This window comes from Lissotriton vulgaris, chromosome 9 (assembly GCF_964263255.1).
Source record: "Lissotriton vulgaris chromosome 9, aLisVul1.2, whole genome shotgun sequence".
Classification (NCBI taxonomy): domain Eukaryota; kingdom Metazoa; phylum Chordata; class Amphibia; order Caudata; family Salamandridae; genus Lissotriton; species Lissotriton vulgaris.
Window position 1 is genome coordinate 1,074,955,066 of NC_141697.1, and position 22,402 is coordinate 1,074,977,467.

At 45.0% G+C, this 22,402-nt stretch overlaps 1 protein-coding gene across 2 annotated transcripts in view; it reads left to right on the forward strand.

The window, feature by feature from the left end:
* The first annotated feature begins 207 nt into the window (after positions 1 to 207).
* RPP14 (ribonuclease P/MRP subunit p14) overlaps positions 208 to 22,402 on the forward strand; it is a 117,412-nt gene continuing 95,217 nt past the window's right edge. The window contains exons 1-3 of one of the 2 annotated variants that reach the window (XM_086939053.1): positions 208 to 251; positions 14,997 to 15,109; positions 15,186 to 15,270. In XM_086939053.1, the coding sequence (XP_086795179.1) occupies positions 15,012 to 15,109; positions 15,186 to 15,270 (183 nt within the window). In that variant the 5' untranslated portion in view covers positions 208 to 251; positions 14,997 to 15,011. Of the gene's footprint in view, positions 323 to 14,996; positions 15,110 to 15,185; positions 15,271 to 22,402 lie in introns of both variants that reach the window. The other variant, XM_086939054.1, reaches the window with a different exon arrangement.

The window sequence follows — 22,402 nt, forward strand, 5'->3', positions numbered from 1 at the left end:
CAAATCACTTAATCTCCCTCTGCCTGAATGTGTAATGTAAATACGGTGCTCATATAAAGCGCTCCAATACCTTCGGGTCGAGCTCGCGACAAAAAGTTAGCAGTCTAGTTTTATTGGCACCGATTGGCGGTTACCATGGTGCCCACGAGGGCATCTCGATCACACTGTGTATACTTTAGTCCCTTTTCTCTGTCCTTCTTTTCTAAACAGGAAGTTATCCTTCAGTATCCGGCCTTCAGCTAGACCTGGAGGTAAGAGTGAGTGTTTCCTGTGCTGCAGCAGTGTGTGTATGTTAGGTGTTGCAGTCACGGCACAGTAAAAGGTAGCGGGTGTATTGTCGTCGATATTAAAATGAAACGCAGGGTTCCTTTTGAAAAGCGGTGTTACATCTCTCTAAAGCGTGGCTTGAATGTAGGTCTTATTTATTATAGGAGGCTGCAGGATCCCACTTCTCTTCCTGCGATCTCGGGTAAATGTAGGTCTTTGTTTTGAGAGAGAGTTGAGAGTGGGACCGCGCCTCGCCTTTGCGCATTGTCACGAGGACAGGGAAGGAATATTTCACAGTGCACGTTTAAAAAGTCTCACTTCTGATAAATACGTTTCAGTGCAGAGCATTACTTTGATGTACGGAGGTAAAATGCTTCCCCATGTAAAGAAATACACTTTTTTTGTGAATTCTCTACTAGAATTTCATTTCAGTGGAGACGAGTGATTTTTACAGAAATACTTATATTGAAAGTTGGAAACGCAAGCAAGAATTCCTGTTGAGATATTTCGTCTGGCCCACATTTACTAAGATTTGACGCAAGACACCACAGCAACCAAATTTGCTGTACTTCCTTTCGTTAAAAGGACAGAGGAAAAACATGTACCATATCTTTTAAGATAATGGTGCATTTTCATTTCTCTCCCCTTGTGCGGGCACAGTTTGGGCTGTCATGAGCCATTGTGCACACCCTTGCGCCGAAGTGAAAGGTTGTGTGCATTCTCTTAACTAAAGCGTAGGGTTTGAACTGAAAGGCGACACTACTGTACAAAATACCATGGTTTAATACTAATATAAGGAGAAATGAAAACATTTCTTCTGGTTACGCCTGTCTCGAGGAGGTGTAAGGTTTTAGCGCATATCAGTGGCAATATTAGTAGATATTAGTTTGCGTCAAACCACGTTTGTGGTTGCCTGAGCATGTCCAGTTACTTCACACGGAACATCCCCTTGATGCAAAGTAGTGCATAGCGGAATTTTACATTACTTTGGGATGCTTTCCAAGACAAATTCTGATTTGCATTAGAAAGTAAATCCTACCCTTACATTTTGCTGTAGTCTCAAGTGTGTAGTCAGACAGTATAAACCCACCTACTTAGCGGACAATTCACCACTAGCGAGTCCCTCTGTTAGACAGAAGACGTAGGCTTTTGGAGAGAGAGCCATGGGAATCCCACACATCTGATGTCACTCCAGTTTCCCTTCCTTTTTTATTAGCGTTGGCTTTAACCAGCAGAGAAATCCACTCTTCCTTGCTTTTCCTTCTCTCTTTTCGTGCTCCCCCAGTCCCTCCTTTGTATTTTCATGCACGTCCCCACTGCTTTTTCCTATTTCTTTTCTCTACTTCATTTACTTTTCTTGCTCCTCTCCTCAGTTTAATTCCATTCCCCTCCCTCTGTATTCTGTTTTTCTCTTTCCCTGCCTCCATTGTTCCTTTCAATTTATCTGATTTTCCACAGTTTCTCTACTTTTTTCACCATCCCTTTTATCTGTCCACTCCACCTTTCACCTGTCCTTCCTCCCTCTCCTCACCCCCCCCCCTTCCCTGCCTCCATTGTTCCTTTCAATTTATCTGATTTTCCACAGTTTCTCTACTTTTTTCACCATCCCTTTTATCTGTCGACTCCACCTTTCACCTGTCCTTCCTCCCTCTCCTCACTCCCCCCCCCCCCCCCCCCCCCCCCCATCTTTCATCTTTCTTCACGGTCTGCTTTCATCCACATACTCATCTTCACCTCTCCACCGAAAAAGGGATTTGCACACTATAATCCAGGGCCGCCCTGTTACATTTTTACAGTGATGGTTCATGCACCTCACCAATACAGTGATCCATTGGGATACAATTTAATTGTATTCAGTACTTTCATTGCTCAGAGATTTGTTTGGAACTCAGCTGCCCTGCTTGATTCTCAGTGGAACTACCAGCAAACTACAACATGCAGTCATGTCCAGAAAGAGTACACAGCTTATCCCTCGCCCTCCTCACTCCTCCCTTTGGGGCAGAATCGGCACTAAACCATAGGTCCCAGCCATCATAGGTGGTGAAGTTCTGCGTCAGTATCCTACAATAATTTGACTATTAAGGCAAAATGACACCTCGGATGAACTGACAGGCTAGGCAACATCTGAAGCGGTGTTGCACTAGCACCATTTCCCATAATTTATATATATTTTTTAATTCTTGATGAGCCCTGCCATCTTGTCCCTGCCAATAGTGTTTGCAACGCTGCACAGATATTTCTCTCATTTGTTGGGTTTAAATGTTAAAAAATTGAAGTATGGGTCAGAGTTCCTCCTCCATTGCCATGAGGTCATATTGTGATACCGTGGGGTTACATTGGAGCAAAGGATACCAGAATGAGTCCCAAGGTTCCTCTATTGAAGTTAGAGCACCCATAGTGAATTTTCTTACATTAGGGGACTGCTAACAGCTTCACACAAGGTAGATATATAATCCGTTTATGCAAAGCTTCTATTCCTTAAGCTTACTAGTAAAGGACTCCTTTCCTTTGTAAAAAGAACATTTTGACAGCTTGTATCATCTTTGTGTAGTAGTTACTTTGGGATGGCGACTCCTTTATCTTTGCTGGTCAGCCAACATGTTTAATTAAATCTTTGGCTGCCGTTGCACTGCAGCTTCATCAGAGCTGTAGGGCTTAGTTTTAGATACAATGCTAAACATTGGATTAGTATATGCATAATAATGCAGGGATGATGTCTAGCTGAGCCTATCACAATGTCACATGTTTTTTGATTTTGTTCACCTCTCTGGGGTATTTATAATATACAGAATGATATTGGTATCACTAAGGATATCTTGAAGGTGCTTTATCATACCCTTAAGTTTTAGTGTGGATGGGCGCATATGATCTGGCTAAACTGCAACATCTGTGCATAATATCCCATAATCTCCATGAGCAGCCACAGAGATCATGCATGTGAGGTAGCCAATGGAATATGACATTTTTTCGTCTGTTAGTAAAGTTGTGCTTGTAAGCGTGTTTAATAATTTCCAGCTTTCTCATACAAAGAGGAAGTTGGCCGCTTTAGTTTCAAAGTCAAGATTAACACAAATATCTCCATATCTGGGTCATGAGTGAGAAGGTAATGTGATGTAATCATGGAAGAAACATATTGTAGTAAAACAATAAACAAGCTTTACTTATAATGAATAGTTTTTCTACAAATTATGAGAAAACTACCACGAACTGTGGTAAAGGAGAGGAAACCGACTTTTAAAGAATAACATATGGCTTTATAAATATTTAATTCTTTACGTATTCTGATTGCAATAATGATCACAAATAGCTCCCATGGAAATAGACAAATCAAGGAATCCAGAGATTTTTATTTTTATTATACATTAGTCAGTTGCAGTACAGTATATCACATGAACAAGAGTGTTATTGAATCACAGAATAATTTACATATCCAGTGTACATTCTTCTGTTATATCCCAATATGTAGGTTATATCATACTATGTAATTTAGCAATATTTGCCACCATATTTTCTCTGATATTGTACTCTTCGTGCCCCTTATCCCAGACCCGCCTCCCACCCATTACATTTCCTATATTCCACCCACCGGCTCCATATTTTCTCCCGTTTCCGTGGGCAGCCTCTACTCTCGTAAACAACCTTTTCTGCTGCACTGCACCAGTCCTGATCGGACTTCCATTGCTCTGTCTTTGGTGGGAGGTTTGCTCCCCAGGCCCTGGCAATGTTCCTTTTGGCCACCATTGGCGCTGTCATTAGCCATAGATTTTGATACTTTTGCCATGTTTGCTTACCCGTTACACCTAAGATATGCCATCTGGGTTCTAGCGGTATATCTTGGCTTCATTTCTATCTGCGTATAACCAGTCATTGATTGTTACCATCTGCAAAGCCCAATAAGATTTTCTTCATATCTGGGATTGCCAGATCTCCTTCATACACACTTCTTTGGAGTTTTACTAGTGCTGTCCTATAGCCCCCCCCCCCCCCCCATCCCATAGGAGCTTCCGTAGTTCACTATCCACTTCTTTAAAGAACCTGTCTTGTATCTTATGTGGGGTAGTTTATAGAACATACAACAACCGAGGTAGTGTCATCATTTTGAAGAGCACAGCTCTTCCCATCAGCAGATTGGTAGGCTCCTCTAGTGCGTCGCATTTCTTCACAACTACAACGTCTGAGTTGTTAAGTTGTCCTCAAGGAATTCTGTCTCTCTCCGCATGATGTTTATGCCTAGAATTTATCTTTGGTTTGTAGCTTTATTTCCCGGAGCGGCGAGGTTGAACCCCCTCCGTCAGTCCAAAGAGGAGGGAATTTATCCCAATTAATTTGGTATCCGTAATAGCTGCTGAAGAGCTGGAATATCTGCAGCAACCTGCTCATTGTAGAGCGGAGTCTCGTGGCATATAGGACATCATTTGCACATAATGACATGCGTTCTTCCCAATTCCCGTCGCCCTCTTTCCCTGCCACCACAGGATCCCCTCGTACACATGCCGCAAGAGGCTCCAGCACCAGAGCGAACAGCAGAGGGGACAGTGGTCATCCCTGTCTTGTCCCTTTATGCAGGGCAAAGGTTAAGCCATTCACTCTCACTCTAGCCAGTGGATTAGTATAGAGTAGCTTGACCCATCCTTGATATTGAGGATCAAATCCAAACCTCTCTAATGCCGCAAATAAGTAATGCCATCCGTCCATTCAATGATAGCATGGCATCCTCTCCTGCACGTGAGCCAGTCAAGTGCATTCCCCCATATAGGCGCCTTAGATTCAATCTGTTACTTCTGTGTGGCATGAATCCCGTTTAGGCTAGATGAACTAGGGATACCACCACTCTCCCGAGTCAGTTTGCCCGAACCTTAGACAGTATTTTAGCCTCTAGGTTCAATAGAGAGATGGACCTGTAGGAGCTCCACTCCTCCGGGTGTTTACCCGCCTTGGGGATTATTACTATAGTGGCTTCTCTTTGGTCCTTCGGCATATATCCCCTTTCCCTTGCTGCGATATACATGTTCAGCAGGTGCCGGCTGTATTCTTGTAGAGCTCTACCGGCAGACCATTCAGTTCCGGGAACATCCCTGTATGTAGATCCCTTATGGCCCCCATAATTTCTTTAACTGTAATGATCTTCTCTATTTCATCCCTATTCCCGTTTTTCAGTGCTGGGAGATGCATTTCCGATAGCAATTCTTGGCAATCGCCCTCCATCCTATTGGGGCTGGAGGTATATATTCCTTCATAATAATCTGCAAAGGCCTTTGCTATCTTTTTCCTCATTAACCGCAACATCCCCTTGAAATCCTGTATTTCCGTTACCCAATTTCTCTCTCTATCTCTTTTTTCCAGCCGTGCTATAATTTTATTGGCCTTTTCACCTACATCATACAAGCGCCTCTGTGATGCAAGCTACAATGACCTGACAGTGTTTTATGCCAGGTTCTTCATTTCTTGTTGCTTAAGGGCGATGCACAATTGGAGGATCTGACGGCTCTCTTGCCAATGCCTGTGGTTCCAGTTGTATTATTTCCCTCTCTATGGTATCCCACTGGATTTTCTTTTTTCCCTTTGGCCTCTAACCAGGGCTTGTATATATCCACGAATCACAGTTTTAAATGCCTCCCATAGGGTGCATGGCAAGTCCACCGTTACCACTTTTTCTTGGAAATAGGTCTGTCCTTTCCTTCATCTGGTCTAATAGAATTTTGTTTTTAAAAACCCAGGGGCCTATTCTGGGAGGTAGCACTATCGTTTTTGGTGGGCCCTCCAGTATCGCCTCCACTGGTGAGTGTTCTGATATGCCCCTAGCTTTTAGTGCTGTGCATCGGAACATCCCAGCACTCTCCACATGTCAGAATATGGTCCAAGTGGGAGTAGCTACCATGCTACACTGAGTAGTAAGTGTATTTTCTTACCCTAGGGTTATGCAAAGGCCAAAGGTCATTCAGTCCCATGGCCTCCACAAATGACTTCAGTGGCTCAGTTCCCCTGCCCATATTGGATTTTGCTATCCTGTCCATCTCTGGTTCCATAGTTGCGTTCATGTCCACCCCCTAGCACCAGGATCCCCAACAGGAGGTCAACCAGTAGGGCCCCCAATGCTGGCACAGTAGCCACATGGAAGGTTGGTGGTATGCAAGTCGAAACTATGTTCAGGACTCTTCCCTCCCAATTCCCATAAATTGCAACATATCTCCCCAGTGGGTCTTGCCAAATGTTCCTCACTGCAAGGGCGAGGGCGTCCTAGCTAGTACCCCTACCCCTCTTGAGCCTGCCTTGTAGCCTGCATGTGCTATAAGTTTGTAGCCATATCTATCCAGCACTTTATACCTATTGCCTTTCAGGTGTGTTTCTTGGAGTAGCACAATGTCGGGGGTATGTCTCTGTAGGTACTGTAGCACCACTGCTTGCTTGATACAATTGCCCAAGCTATTTCCGTTCCAGGATAGGAATTTCAGACCATTACTTCCTTTCTGACCCACTTGATTCTGTGTATTTAGATTGGTAACTTCTGGTTGAGGGACAGCCATCCTCTATTTAGAATTTTGTCCGCCTTGGCCCTCAGCACCCTCCTAGTCATCTGAGAAATCGCCTCTCCAGTGCTTCCCCATCTAGTACTGGATAAAGCAATTGTTTTGTAACGTGAATTTTCCCTAACAAACCATGAACAATTCTCATATAGTGGGAGTAATGTTGTAGTCCCCAACTTTGAAACCTCCCCCTTCCTGCTACTCTGCTAGGCAGGTTGAAAACCACCCATCACCAAGATAAAGGACCTGCCTGGTGCCTGATGATGAAAGGGGCATGAGCAGTCCACAGTCACGCAAAGCCTCCCTCGAGGCACACCACTGATATCTGGTAGAGCAAGGATAGTGCTATCGACAATAATGTAGGGCCCTCATGGTGATGCAGAATGTCAGGGGGGAAGGTGAAGCTCCACTACCGGATCCACCTCACCCCTCCAGATGGGCCAAGGACTTGTGGCCAGGAGAGGGGCTCGAGCGATCCGGGCCTCCCCTCCAGGCAGCGAAGGTGGCCTTGAGGCCCAGTGAGGCTCTCCTCTGAGGGGGTACCTCCGGCCTCAGTCAGTCAACCCTCCCAGGCGTCCCCTTCCCAATACCGCCTTGTTGCCAGGGTCGGCTGATCCGGCACTGGCCCTGCAGCTAAGTTTGTACCTGAAGGCAGGCAGGCCTCTCCCTTTGCCAAAGAAGAGGAAAATAAGACAGGAGGGTGGGGCAACCCCACCGCCTCCAGGATGCAACCAGTGCAGCTTGCAGTACCCCTCTACAGTCGCCGATGCTCACTAGCACTCACCGCTGCCACCCAGGTTTCAGGCCCTCAAGCCACACCGATCTGCTCTGGTCAAAGGCCCCGTCATGGTGGCCCACCATTAGGCCCGCAGGCCCCCACGGTCTTGCCCGGACAGGAACAACCGTCCCCTGACCCACCCCCACCCGAAGTAGGATGATGCCAGAAGTGTCTACAGGAATAACTCACCCCACAGCAAGAGCCCCCGTAAGTTAGAGAATCTCCGTCTGGGCCCGCTTCTAGGCCCACTAGGCCGGGTCCTGCACCCAACCCTCCTCGCGGCCTCCTCCACCCCGAAAGCGCTCGGTGGACTACAGCAACCCTCCAGGCACCCAAAGCAGCCCCCTGGGTCCTCAGGCTCTGCGCACTTTACCGGTGCTGCAATGGGGGTAGTCCATCTCTAGGTTGCGGGTGGCTCGCAGGTGGATCGTGGATTGAGGCACAGAGCAACACTAGATGACGTCCGCCATCTTGCTGCAGTTAGCTACACCACAAGTGTATATTACTTATGGTTATATTATTATTTGTTTAATATATATAGGTCACTGCATAAATAAGTGCATTTTTATCATAACTATCCATCTAAAATTGCTTCAGTACTGAAGGATTTTTTTTCATAGAAACAAATTTGCTTAACGTACAGCAACACTTGTAAATCTGAGTTTATTAAATAGAAATTCATATCTACATATATTACCTTACTTATACATATATACCTTCCATGTACGTATATATTTTTATATTTATTACTTTACTCCAAATTTATCATCTCCAATGCACTATCCTATATCTCACCTCGTACGTCTCTCAATATATCCTCTACCTCCACTCTCGGAGTCATCCCAAACTCCATTCCACTACTATGATCCCCAAAATAACTCTTTCTAGACTCTCTTCTCCTCTACCACTCCTTGCATCATCTCAAACCTCTTTTATATTCAGTTCTCCCAAACAAGCCTCTCTAAACCCTTCCCTCTGACTCTTCCTCCTCCCCTCATCTGAATCCCCCTCCTGCTGCTATGATCTCCAAATAAACACTTTCTAGACCCTTCCCTCGACTGCCCCTTCACTATCCTTTTTAATCCAACTAACAGACTCCTGTCCACAGCTCAAAAAAGTCACTAATTCACCACTTATCCTGTTTTAGGTTGCGTAGTAGTGTGCTACTCGCCGAAAAGCGCCTTGGTGCCTCATCGGGGTACCAAGCGCTTTTTGAATGCAAATCCTTCCCTCTTCTATCCCTCCACTATCCTTTTTCAATCCAAATAATAGACTTGCTTGTCTACTGCTGAAATTAATTTTCATATTTCCTTATACTAATTAACCAATAATTCTATTTGGGTATCGGAGTAGCGTACTACTTGCCAGAAAATTCTTCGATGCCTCCTCAGGGATAGTAAGCTCTATATAATGCAATTACAATTCGGAACTATTCTCCATGTTAAAAGTATTTAAGAGTTGACAGGCACTCTAGTTATGCAACTTACATAGCACAAACCTAGCAACAGCTTTTAATGGAGCGCTGAACACATTACAGGTTTTACCCTGGATAGTGCAGCGCCAGTGGTTCAGGATTCAGTAACAATGTACTGTGAAAAAGAAACGGCAGTTAGTGCGAGACACAGAGATTTGGATAGCAAGTGGCATGGCATATCTGCAACTTTGATTCGGAGTGTTATCCATTTCCGGTTGGTAAACCTGTGATGAGGAGTTTCCCAAAAAGATAGCATTTTAGTTACACGCAGCAGTTGAGAACGTTTGGAGACGGATCGGATTAAACGAGTTATGGGCCTTGGCTTTGTCACGGAAAGGCCTAGGACTCAACCCACTGTTGAGATTAGCATATTTATTGGGCTAACAAAAACTCAGGGGTACTTACCCATTTATCATTTGGGGAAATTCCTGTTCCAACAACTTGCATAAGGATTCGTATATATAGCTAATATTATACTGAAACTCAGATAACACAATTTGCAACATCTGTCTGGTGCAATTCTTGAAAAGACCTTACTTCTGGCCTTCTTATTTCTAAAGCAGGTGGGGGAGGCCTTGATGTTTGTGTTCATAATCCAGATATGTGCTGGATGTTTGCTGCAAGCAGACCAGAAACGTATTGTGAATTTTTAAAGTTAAGTCTTAAATTGTTTTTTTTTCTTTTCTGAAGAGTGATCACTATGGTGAAAGATGCAGGCTTGTATGAACCCCAAACAGTTGGGCTGGATTCTGTTGATGCTTGCGTTTAAGCATGAGGAATTTATGCAACTAAGTCAGTCAAGTCATGGGGTAGGCGGCACAACAGTGGGATGCCGGCAGGCCATTTGTGGGATCCTGAGGCTCTAGGTATCTGTGCGTTATATGACCTTTATATTTGAAGATTTTTCTGCTGTGTCAAAAATTAGGATAGTCAATAGGAGTACGCAGCTACAGAGAGTGATAAACAGGGCTACAGCTGAGGAAGAGCACCTCATGAGGGGAGAGGTTTGCCCTGGAAGTATTTTTAGCACTTAACTCCGCAATTGCACCCTCAGCAGAAAGGGGGAGGCAACTCTTTTTCAGGGGCTACTGTGAAAGAGGGGCAAAGATGCAACCTCCACTAGGGTTCATTTTGTCGTGGGTGCTGGCCAGATGCAGCACTCAATCCTTAAGGAAAGCTTGAAGGAGCTGGTCCGCAATGTCCTCGAGTTAGTTTGATCCTCTTTCCTCATGGTAGGATCTTCCTTCTTCACATGACACAGCAACAAAAGTCTTCTGTCCTAGATATATGTGCCTGATTTCAAGCACATGTATGAGCCATCTTCTATGCTGAAGTTGTGATAGCTGCTTTAGGGCCAACCAGGAACTGCTGTGAAGTGGCACGTGAAAGGAGTGAACCAAATTCAAATGCAGGTGTTTGTGAAAGCTGTCCAGTTCCATGCTGATAAGGAATAACACTAATATTTGCAGTGTCTCTGAATCCATGGTGATGTGAGATATCCTATAATACACTGAATGTCGGTTCACTCCAGGCTGACATCTAATCAGCCAGCCACTGTTGCTGGAACTGCAGGTGTTCTTCATGTGATAGACACCAGCAGTGGGAGATGTGCACAGATCATATTTTGGTTGTGAGCATGTGGTCAGGCTTAGCCTTTTATGTCACAAGTGTCAACTTTTTGTAGGCCATTTTTAGGTCTCGGCTGGCATTGCAGCGCGAAAGCTCTGTCGCCAGCCGGCCGCACAAGCCGATTAGGGTCTGTGGACGCGCTTACGCGCGCGCACACACACACAGCATTACTTAGGCCGGCCGAAGGCACGCGCATACACACACATACAGACGCACGCACACACACACACACAGACGCACGCACACACACACACACATACACACACCGCTGCCGCTTCCCCACGCACGCACGCACACGCACACACACAGACGCACACACACAGACACACACACATACATACATACACACACACACACCTACGCCCCCTCCCTCCCACAACTAAGCCCCACTTACCGCATCAGCCGCACTCCTGACTTCTGCTGCCACCGCGGGGCTCTCCCTCAGACATGGGAGCCCCGCGTCACCATTGCTCCTCTGGGCCATCCACTCCGTGGGCGCGGGCTTCTCGCAGAAAACGGAAGTCCCGCCCCACGACTGGCGTGACGCTCCTGAACTTCCGGTTTCGGGATGTGCACGCTCACGGCTTGTTATCTGTGTCACCTGCCTGCGTTCTTCTCTGCCTCTGTTCATGGGTGCCTGTATGTGTACTGTTTCTGTTTGTGGTTCCTTACAAATAAGTCGGTGAACTTGCATGAGTTTCTGAATGTTGTTGGCCTGCGGATATGGGAACCAGTGCAGGTGTATGCGTGTGTCAACCTTTGGACGTCTTTTTTTGTGTTGTACAAATTAAATGTGATGTGTAGAAATGTATGAGCCTGTAAAAAGTGTGCGTGTGCTGGTCAGTGTTCATGGCACTTGTATGTATTGTGGTTTGCTGGGGTGCAAACACCAGAGTTTGTGAAAAACAGGTAAATTTTAAACATGGGCTCAACCTGCAAATATCTCACTGCCTAGCTAAAAATCAATTAAAAAAATCACTCAAATACATTAGGAAATGCCTCTATTGGTTTCTAGTTCTCCTACATCCGATTTGAGTACCCTCATACATTTGAATGGCTTTATCTCGGTGGTGTGTCCTCTTCCATATAATTCTTTGTGTGATCACGCAAGTGATGATATTGCACATGACGAGTGTGATCACTTTTGTTATGTAATGACTCACTTTGAGTTCATGGCCGCATTCCTTCCCCCATGGTATCTGCAACCGTGTTTCCAGATACATTTGGGATTTCAATGGAGAGCGGACCTGCGGCTAGAGGGCTCCTGCTAATGTGAGAAATAAACTTTCAAAACTCACTTCCTTGAGGGTCTCCTGCACTGTTCTTCCACACTCAACAATCTCTATGTTCTGGTACTAGTTACCCTGAATTTCTAACGGGAAATACTGTGTGTGCCAGAATACATTGGATGTACCATCGAGCCTGTTGTCAGCCAGGGCACATGTAATGTAATGTAATGTAAAGCACATTTCTATAGCGCTCTATAGCGCTCCTATCACTCCAGGGAGTATCTTGGCATCAGCCTTTGGCCCTTTTGGACTTTACCAAGTACCACCGTTCTTAGCATCACCCAGCGCCCCGGCAACTTTGCATGACACGTGATGTGCAAGACATATGACACAGATGATGCACAACAACGAATGTTCTCTGACACACAGCATCCATCGCTCACATTACCTAGCACCCCCTGGAGGTAGTACCCTGGGGCATAGCTCTTCCCACGGGTTTTATTAACTTCCTGGCAAGAACCATCTTGCCCCATGCTACGGAATCTGTGAGCAGGCAGCGCTTTCCGTCCATGGAATTCGGCATAAACCAGGCACATGTATATTTAGATACAAAAATGAGCAGTTTAGGGCCTAATATCTTTCTATATAAAAAAGGTTTGTCAACTTTCTCCCCTAGTAGACTGGGAAATTCAACAACTTTAGAGACGTATGCAGTGCGCAAATAGATTTAGCGTTTTTGTACACAAATAGATAAATATGCTTGCGTCCTTTTTAAGTCAAGCCTGGGCAGCGAATGCGCTGCTCAGCGAGCCATGCTGTATTAGACTATGTACTTGAAGCCCCACCCTCTCTCCACCCATTTTGTCATTGGCTTGTGTCATTGTCCTTTGCAAAAGCTGGCTTCTGATTCGCTATTAGGCTTGTTAGTCCCTCATTAGTACCACCCTGTCTTTATTTGCAACCTCCCATGAGGAGTGGCCCTTTTACTTCAGTTGTTACACTGAATGCCTTCTTTAGTCTGTAAGCACTATTTTCTTTAATGAGTTTCTCTTACTGCAAGAGGGTCTCGTGCGCACAGTTGTGACCACCAGCTTGTTTATTTTACTCGTAGCAAACGGGAGCTCTTCAGGGGCCATGGGAGACAAAAGGGCAACTCTGTGATGCCTTCAAGCAGTTTGAATGTAAAATGTCTTGCATTTGCGAGAGTTTAAGCTATTAGCATTGTAAATAACAATGCCTTTTAACCTCAGAAGTGCTGCGCCGGCTCAATGGCCGACGGCACCACTACCTCCGTAGTGCTGCCGTCGGCCATTGGACGTTCCAACTGCACCTGCGCAATGGAACGTTCAGCACTGGAGCTGGACGTTCCATAGCAGCTAAGGTGTTATTTAGGTTTAAAAACCAAAACATAAATAAAAGGCATTGTCATTTACAATGCCATTAGCTCAAACTCACGTAAATGCGAGACCTATTGCATTGCAAATGCTTGTTCAATATATATTTTTTTTCCTCTAACCAATTATGGGAACACAAAGGAGTCCTCTGATCCACTACTGCTCTTGTGGCACCAACACAGGCACAGAACAACCTGAGCTGCATTGGCCTGGTAGTGATCTGTGTATGACGGAGTTATGGGTGCTATTGATCTTAAGTAGACTACCTTCCTTGACCTGTTGTGTTGTGTTGTTTTATGCCACCACTTCTTCACCCTCGGTACAGGGGCTCCCATTTGGGTTGTTTGCGGCAGTTCAGGTTTATCTATAGTTAGGTGACTGATTAGCGAGTGCTGTTTTCTCCAAGATGGCATTGAATTTTGCAGCATGTCCTGGGTCTGTTCCATCTGGCTTGTGGAGCATAAGCAGGTTATCTCTCACCTCTCCATCACTGAAAGCATGTTGGCTACTTGGTTTGGGGTGTTTTTCAAACATTGGTCCACTGTAGGTTTTAGTCAACTCTCACAACGTTGTTCTTCTATAAAGCCCTGGGTGTGATGGCCTCCTGCCTACAAGAGGTTCTTCTGTTTCTATAAGACTCATAAAATTCTGATGAATGGAGCCTCCTGTTTGTACCAAAAGCAAACTGCCCCGGGGAGGCTCAGAGTACAACTCCTTAGCAGATCTCACTTGCGTCTTCCAATCATTAGAGGTTATTCGCTACTGGTTCCTTGGAACATGGTTACGGAGTTCCTTGGGCTAGACTCCATGAGTTTGTCTGCCTCCCTTTAAATGTAAGTCTGGAAGAAAGATGGATTGGTCATACCAGTAAGCACAGTGGACCACCCATATGTACTGTCCCTCTATAGAATGCTCTAGGAGCCAGTTATGGGGAAAGGAATGTGGTGCACTATGTACCTAAGACTGTGTTCCATGCTTGCATGATGGCTCATGGTTTTAGGACCCCGGGTGAAAGTGGAATTGTAAACTTCCATTACAAATCACTCTGAGAAATAGCTTGTATTCTCTCGAAGACACTGATTATGTGTATATTGTTGAGTGCTTTCTACAGTAATCTCCAACATGCTATAAATGTATTTAGCACCAGCTAAAACTTTTAACATCACCTACTTGTAAGATTCCTTCTCACCCACCCTACATAATAATTGGCCTTGGCGATTGTCTTCAAAGTTCATTGAATAAACCTTTCCCAGGAACGTCAATCAAGCCGTGATATATTGTTCATCTCTTCTGAAAATCCCCCTTTGTCTGGATAGTGGGAGGCAATCCTAGAGATTGAGATCCCCTTTGGTTGTGGGGGTAGTAACCCTGCTTGTCTTGGCCCCGTGCCGGGCGACAAGTACCGCCACTCATTTCCAGTATGACCAGTGTTGGTGGGCCACACAGACAGAAGGTATTCTACCATCTGATTAGTTGAACTTCCACTTGTGTCTTGCCTTATAATGGATAGACTGCAGGATCTTGGTGAGAAGTTAGCTCTTCCCTCCACCAAGGACAAAATAAGGCTTGAGTAGCTTAGCAAAGAAAGACTTCAGTGCACTTCAGCTGCTACTTTAGTTTCCTCTGCCTTTTGATGTACAGTGACTACATTCTGAATCAGCATATTCATGTGTTCGGTTTTTCATTTCTTTGTTTTATCAGGTCCAGTTCTTTATTATGAGAGCATTGCTTGAGAGAAAGAGGCTGGAGCCTTGTCCATATGAAAGAATTGTGTTGAACACTTCTTCAGGATACCATTATATGAAGATCCAACTGTAAGTTTGCGTTTAGATCAAACATTTTTCCCATGTAGTGTAAATGGACTTCTAATTAATTGCTTTCTATATATAGAACATTCCAAGAGGTCCAGCTTCGCCTCAATGCAGCACAGTTCAAACAAGTGATTATCTTGGCTTTGAAGGAATTGCACGGAGAGGTATGTTCACTTTCTGGGCAATCTACACTTCTGAATTCAACATCACTTAAATCAGTGTGTCTGATTTCTATTTTTGTTTGCCTGATAGATAATCCACTGTCCATGCCTAGTGAAAATGCTTTAAAATGTACTGAATTAGCTTTGTTCCCTCTTTTATGCCATAACCCTTCATGCTAACCTCTCTTCTTGTCAGTGAAATTCTTACATTGATCTATGCTCTTAAATGAACTGTTATTTCATTGCTAATTATGCATCCGGTTATGTCTGTGCAAAAAGTCAACCCATCTTACCCACAGGCTCTTGTGAGTGGCATTCACTCATTGATCAGCCCATATTTAGCAGCCAGCAGCTGATTGAAACTAACATTCATGTCATATGGGTCAGCAGCTGATTGAAACTAACATTCATGTCATATGGGGTATTCCCTCTGCACCAGAATGCACCAATGAAGTGGCTGTAATTGATGCACGAGTCTGCAAAAGGGAGGCTTGTCCCAAATATGGTTGGCTACTCACTGCCCTAATGGCCAGTGTTAACCTAGGGAATGAAAGAGTCTGATGGGATTCCACCCCTCATCAGCTTTAAAGGCACCCTCAGATACGGATGGGATTCCACCCCTCTTCAGCTTTATAGGCACTTCAGTACTAAATTGCAGCTGACCTGTACTCTTGTCACAAGCATGTGCTGGCTCTTTGTCACTCCCTGCAGGGTTGTGTGATAACAGCAGGGGTGGTGAAGAATTAATAATCATCACTGCCTGCGTATGCTGGAGCCAGCAGTGACTTTTGATTGATTGATTGTTTTTGGGCGTGGGGCAGTGTGTCTATGTGGGTATATGTGTGTGACAGAAAGTGTAAGTGTGTGCACTTTTTCTTGTGGTGTTTTGGCGATCTGTAGCACACTGCATGTGTTTTCAAAATGGTGGTCATCCAAGGCATACAGTTAATGGCTTGATGGCTTCCCACTGCTGACATGATGCTGGATTTAGCTTAGTTGAGGTTAACATTTACATACTGTGGACATCGGGGCACAATGTTGCCCGCTCCGCCATGTTGCTGTTGTGACATAATGGTGGTTTTACTTGGCATATTTTGATCAGTCTTGACGTGATGGTACCCACCCATGGCACAATGCAGGCCCTCGCGTAAAAGGTTATCCTTTAGCATGCATTAAACATTAAATAAAAAGTGGCTGCGGATGGCAGATCTAAACAATATTTGACTGGTTAAGGAACAGTGGCCCCTTGTATGACGCTGTTCCTGCAAAGCCATCCCCAAGGCTATATAAATGTGTGAGGCATCCCATTAATTCATCCATCAACCTACTAGTAAGTACATCTACCTGTGCACTCACCAATTTATCATCCTTTCACACCGCCATCTTTTCATGTGTACGTTCACTCAGTCACTCTTCTGTCCATTAGTTCATTTTTGCATGGATCTACAACCACCACGCCTTTACTGAAGTACCCTTTGCGAATCAAGACAAAATCTACCTATAGGAATTTAGCTGAGTAGAAGAGAATGTTCAAAGCCCCAGCAGTGCTTGCTGCAGGTGGTTCTTATTCCAGAGAGAAGCCTTCGCTCTCTAAGAAACTATCTTGCTTTCTGTTCAGAGGTGATCCATGAAAAGATCAAAAGATGCAATGAGCACTGGTTCCGACAATTGAGCTACTGTCAGTAGATTGAAATGACCCCCACCTACAGTGAGGAACATGCAGTCTACTGGCAAGCTCAGAATTTGAAAGCCTGTGATCTTGTTTACATCATTCAGCATTTCTGTTCAAAATCGGGACCGTTTCTACACTCGTTTTAGAAGTGAGAAAAAGTTGCTTACTCCAAAAAGAGGTTAGGTCATTGCAATAAGCATTCTTGTCTTCACAGACTATGAACCAGAGCATTTGAGTTGTTAGTTTCTTCCTGGATATTTTTAAAAAGAGGTTTGGAGGTCCTACATGCTGCTACTCTTAAAGGTAAGTACATGAGCCAGTTTCTGATTTGTGTATGTTGTATTCTATCCAATTAAGACAGCTTGAAGACCTTCTTGCAACCCTAGAACAATTTCATCTGGACCTTATTGAACATGTCTTTGGTTGTCAAGCATCCTCCCTTATCCAGTTCCCAAATTGTACATCCTCCATGTTCAGATGGATCAGGGTGAATGGCACTTGGAAGATGTTAAACCCTCCTTTGCTATTTTATGCCAAACTATAGGAGGTGGCTTAGGGATTTCTGAGATAGATATATATATATAGATTTCTCAGCATTGCACCTCTCTGAAACAACGTAATGTCCCAAAGAGAGCTTGACCTGCAAGCCCTCATTCCATTTAAAGCTCTCTCATTTCTGCTTCTCTAGAGGACCATTCTATAATAAACCTAAACTGGAAGCATAGTAATATTTCATGAAGGTTTGGGCAAGTGAAGCTGCCTCTTTTCATGGTGGTCATGAGAATTATGTTATTTGCCCTAGTTTATTTGCTTGGCCTTATACAATGTGTTTACCAGTTTGTCTCATGGGATTAAAGTTGGGAGTGCTTGAAAGTGGTAAAGCAAGTAATGTAAAATATCAATATTCACAACCTTAATTCTTCCTCTGCCGTTTAGCTAGGTCTGTAGTCATTTTGGCTTTTAAGGCCAACCAGTAAATTGTGGTCCAAATTGACAACGAATCCGTGAGGTAATTTCCCAAATATTTGATTGACTGAATTTGCCCATTTCTTCAGATATAGAGCTTTTAGCTTGGGTTTTCTCTCCTACGGGATCAAAATATTTAGAATCTCTGATTTCTCTCATAGTTATGTTGAACACAAAGACTTTTTAATTTGCATACATCCTATAAGTTTGAGTATAGAAGTTCAGCAGGCTTGTTTGAATTTGGAAAAAGATCATACACAGGCAATTCTCTTAAAGGACACACCGGAGCAGCCACTATGTCTGAAACTAATTGAGAGACGTCAAACACTCAGTAGGGGGCTGAAGGAGAGGGTGGCTGCCATCTTTCAGAAAATAGGTCCTTTCAATACGAGTATGGGGAAAAGTTGGGGCGCTTGTTGGCTTATCAGATCTCTGATAAAAAAATCTAATAATATTATCTGTCGGATTATAGGGGAAAGTGGTGTTGTTTATATGATCCCCTCAATCAACTATTTAACAATTTGCCATATTTTATCAAAATTGTATCAGGGACCTAATAGTATTGACATTCATACTACAGATAAGTACTTGCAGGAATGTGGGATGCCCCGACTAAATTCTCAACAGGGGAGATCATTCTTGACGAGGTTGTGACAGCCATAAATTCACTACCCTCTGGAAAGCAGCTGGGGAGGATTTTATACTGCTGGAGTATACATTTGTTTTATAGATATCTTGGCACCCGAGTTTGACAAGTGGGACCTGATAGGGATATCACGAACCAGCGACCTGTGGGAGGGAGGCACAGTAGTGGCGTTTGCTTTCACTCCAGTGCACACACCAACTGGCAGACACTGAATATTTCAGATATTTGCAAATCCAACACTCCCTCAATCAAATCTGTCAGAAGGTACCTCTCCCCCAGAATCCTCTCCCTTAGAGGACAGATTGCAGGATGGCTACCCACCGGATAAAGTAATTGCTCTACCTACAAAAAAACGTATTAATAATGTCGCAGATCCTCTGGTTACACTGAGGGAACGATGGGAGAGGGATGGACTAGAGCTTGATGACGAGAAGTGGCAGGAGGCAGTTGCCTCCCCACGGGAAGTGGTGATTTCAGCTAGACTGCGCCTTGTCCAACAAATGTTTTTACACAGAGTATATGTATCTGGACCCCGATTGGCGCAGATGGGCACGGCGATTGACGGACAATGTAAGAGACGATGTGCCCTAGAGGGTTCATTTATGCACATTATATGGGAATGTGAGTATATCCAGAATTATTGGAAGAAGTTGCAAGACTATATGAGCGAGGTATTGGAAACTGTTATTAGGCCTGAAGCAAAGAGGTGTCTCCTGAATGTGTGTGAACCCACAGATCTTAATAGTAAAGATAAGCTATGGGCGACCCTGGGTCAAATGATAGCAAAAAGGAATATTGCACAACACTGGGGGCAGTAATACCGCCTAAAATCACAACCTGGAAGGCGGATATGGACTGGTGCATTACCAGGGAAACAAGCACTGGCGTTGCCAATAGGTCTCGCAGTAGGAAAGTTGGAGCTATTGGTTTTGTAAATGACAAAGCCCTTTATGTTTTTAAAATGAAAACAAAAATAAAAGGCATTGTTATTTGCAATTGTAATAGCTCCAACTTTCCTGCTGCGAGACCTATTGGCAACGCCAGTGCTTGTTATTGCTGGTGCTATTGATATAACAAAGTCAATTCGTAATTGGCAGAGAGCTGCGGCTCACAAGACTATAAGGGTCTGTACAAGTGCCGCACTGTTTACTGGTCGCCGAGATCTCGAGCTCCGTGAACAGCACTTGTCTGTCTGTAGAGGACCGGGCACATTACCCAGAGCTGTGGCACGCACCGCAGAGGCCTACACCTGACGCACAGCCCGCCATTGGTGACGGAATGTTTGTGATTTCATGAGGAAACGTTACGTACCATATGAAAAAAAGGTTGTAGGATTAAAACAAATAACCTTTGGATCTTGTTTTTATTTGTATTAATTAAATGCTTCCGAGTCCACCATGGGCAATACATAAGTGAAGTCATATTCGAGGTTATTTTCATGGAGAATTCCGTTTTGTTGTCCTTAATCTGCAAACATGCATGTGCTTTTTATTTTACCATTCCCAGGACAGTCGTAAATAAGTTTGATAATTAAACAGTGCCACCCGCTCGTCAACTCTGCATTTCATTCCGTGTGCTCTCCGACTGTTCTTTTGGGTGTCTTTTAGGATGCCTCAGTTTAATCAGAGCGGTACAAAAGTTTAAACAAGAAGGAGTGGGCGAGAAGGGAGGGGGGGAATGGCAGCAGCAGATGAGCCTGATTAAAGCTGATGAAAAGGGAGGGGGAGGAGGGAGTGCGATGCGAGCAGCAGCAGGGAAGGGGCGGAGAGGAGGCTCTGATGGAGAGCAACGCAACCACGACCATAGAAGCCCTGCAATGTAAAATAATGAATCACGTAAAGCAGGATGTAAGGCTGTGACTTTGAGTGTTTGAAAGTGAACTCTACAGTTCTTGTTGGGCAGCTCCGAGAATTACGAACAGGGTACATAAACACATGAATACCAATGGTGTGATTAAACGTACACGCCAACAACCCTTTGGCTGCAAGGGTGCACCCTGGAATTAACAGATATAAGATGTGAATAGAGCACCCTCCTCAAGTACTATACCCAATTATGCTCAAACAGTGATGCTCACAAAACACTAGACCCGTTTTTTCACTGCTGAAATCCTTAAATAATTCCCACCAGCATAGACTATTAGAGCGAAAGGGAGAAAGAACGCGAGGCAGTAAGACAAATTGGGAGAGTCAACAAACGATGCGCGCTCTGTGCTGGGTGAGGGGGAGGGCCATTAGCCTTTAAGAACTCTGGGCGAGATCAAAGGAAGGGTGGGAGTGACATTGGCGATCGAGGGGTGAGGGGGTGCAGCCGGGTGAGCTGAAGTGACAGCAGAGAAAACACAGATGCAAGATTTACAAAAGCCAAACATTATAACAATCAGGGAATACTCGTTCTCGAGTGCGTTGCAGCTATCACAGACTGCATTTGTGCTGAAAGAACTGTTCTACTATTGTTACACATAACACATGATTTACAAATATATCTGTATATTGTACATGGTGGGCCACTTGCGAGATCAAAAAATGAAAACAATCCTAGAGCATACGTCTGCTCATTCTCCAATGTGCAGATCTTAAAATAGTGAAATAAACACCAGCAGATCCTGGGACTAGTGTAAAACTGAATTCGCGGTATAAAGTCATAGGAATTTTGAGCGCTCCGGTGCTCCAACAGAACTTTACTGCCAGCAAAAACGACATGAAATAAAGAGGCGGACTCAGCACTTCATGCCCTTCTGGGAAGTCAAAATAGGTGGGGGAAAGTAACGCGTCATGAACTGGCGACAGCAGTGTGAAGGGAATCAACGCGACCTCGCATTGAACGAAAGTGAATTGGCTGCGCGTCCAAAGGAAACAAGAAAAAAACGCTACAATGAGGATTGCAGCACGTCCTCACGCTGTTGATAGGTATGAATAGAAGCGTAGTCTGCACGCAGGAAGAAACACAGCTGTGGAAAGCAGTGCGACCTCGCTCTCAAGAAAATACGAGAAGGAAATACAACGAGAAGGGAGGGGAGAATGGCAGCAGCAGATGAGCCTGATTAAAGCGGATGAAAAGGGAGGGGGGAGGAGGGAGTGCGATGCGAGCAGCAGCAGGGAAGGGGGCGGAGAGGAGGCTCTGATGGAGAGCGATGTAAAGCCATGCTTTGCAGCAAACCCTAACAAGAAGAGACATGGAACTCGGTGGGCTGTGTAGGCAATCAAGCGGAAAACGAAAGCCGTGCAAAACTAGATGGGCCGGCCAGCAGTGAATAATTAGTGGAGAGAGAGGGGAGGTGCAAAAAAGTTTACAGGTTTTATTTTCCATGGCGGGAGAGCCTGGGTCGGGAATGCGAGCGAGGGGAGGCAGGCAGATTACGAGGGAAGCCGGATGGGGGCGGGAGAGCCTGGTGGGGGAGCGTGAATGCGCGAGGGGAGGCAGACGGATTGGGAGGGAAGCCTGATGGGGGCGGGAGAGCCTGGTGGGTGGGCGTGAATGCGAGAGAGGGGAGGTGCTGGTGTGGGAGGGGGGAGATGCTGGTGTGGGAGGAGTGCTGCTAGGGGAGGAGAAGCCGGATGGCGTGAATGCGAGAGAGGGGAGGTGCTGGTGTGGGAGGGGGGAGTTGCTGGCGTGGGAGGAGTGCTGCTAGGGGAGGACTGGGCTGGGCTTGGATGCGATGCGCGTGCATGTACACGGGCACTGCATGAAAACCGCGGGGCTGAAAGCCCTTTGGTTTGAAGATGTTTTCGCCACATGAATTCTCCCTACGCTCGATGCGCTTGCGCGCATCGATAGGTCGCGAGACCTAAAAACTGTTTATATTGCGCAAGGCTGCCCTAAAAATTGAATTGCTATCTGGGCCAAATGGA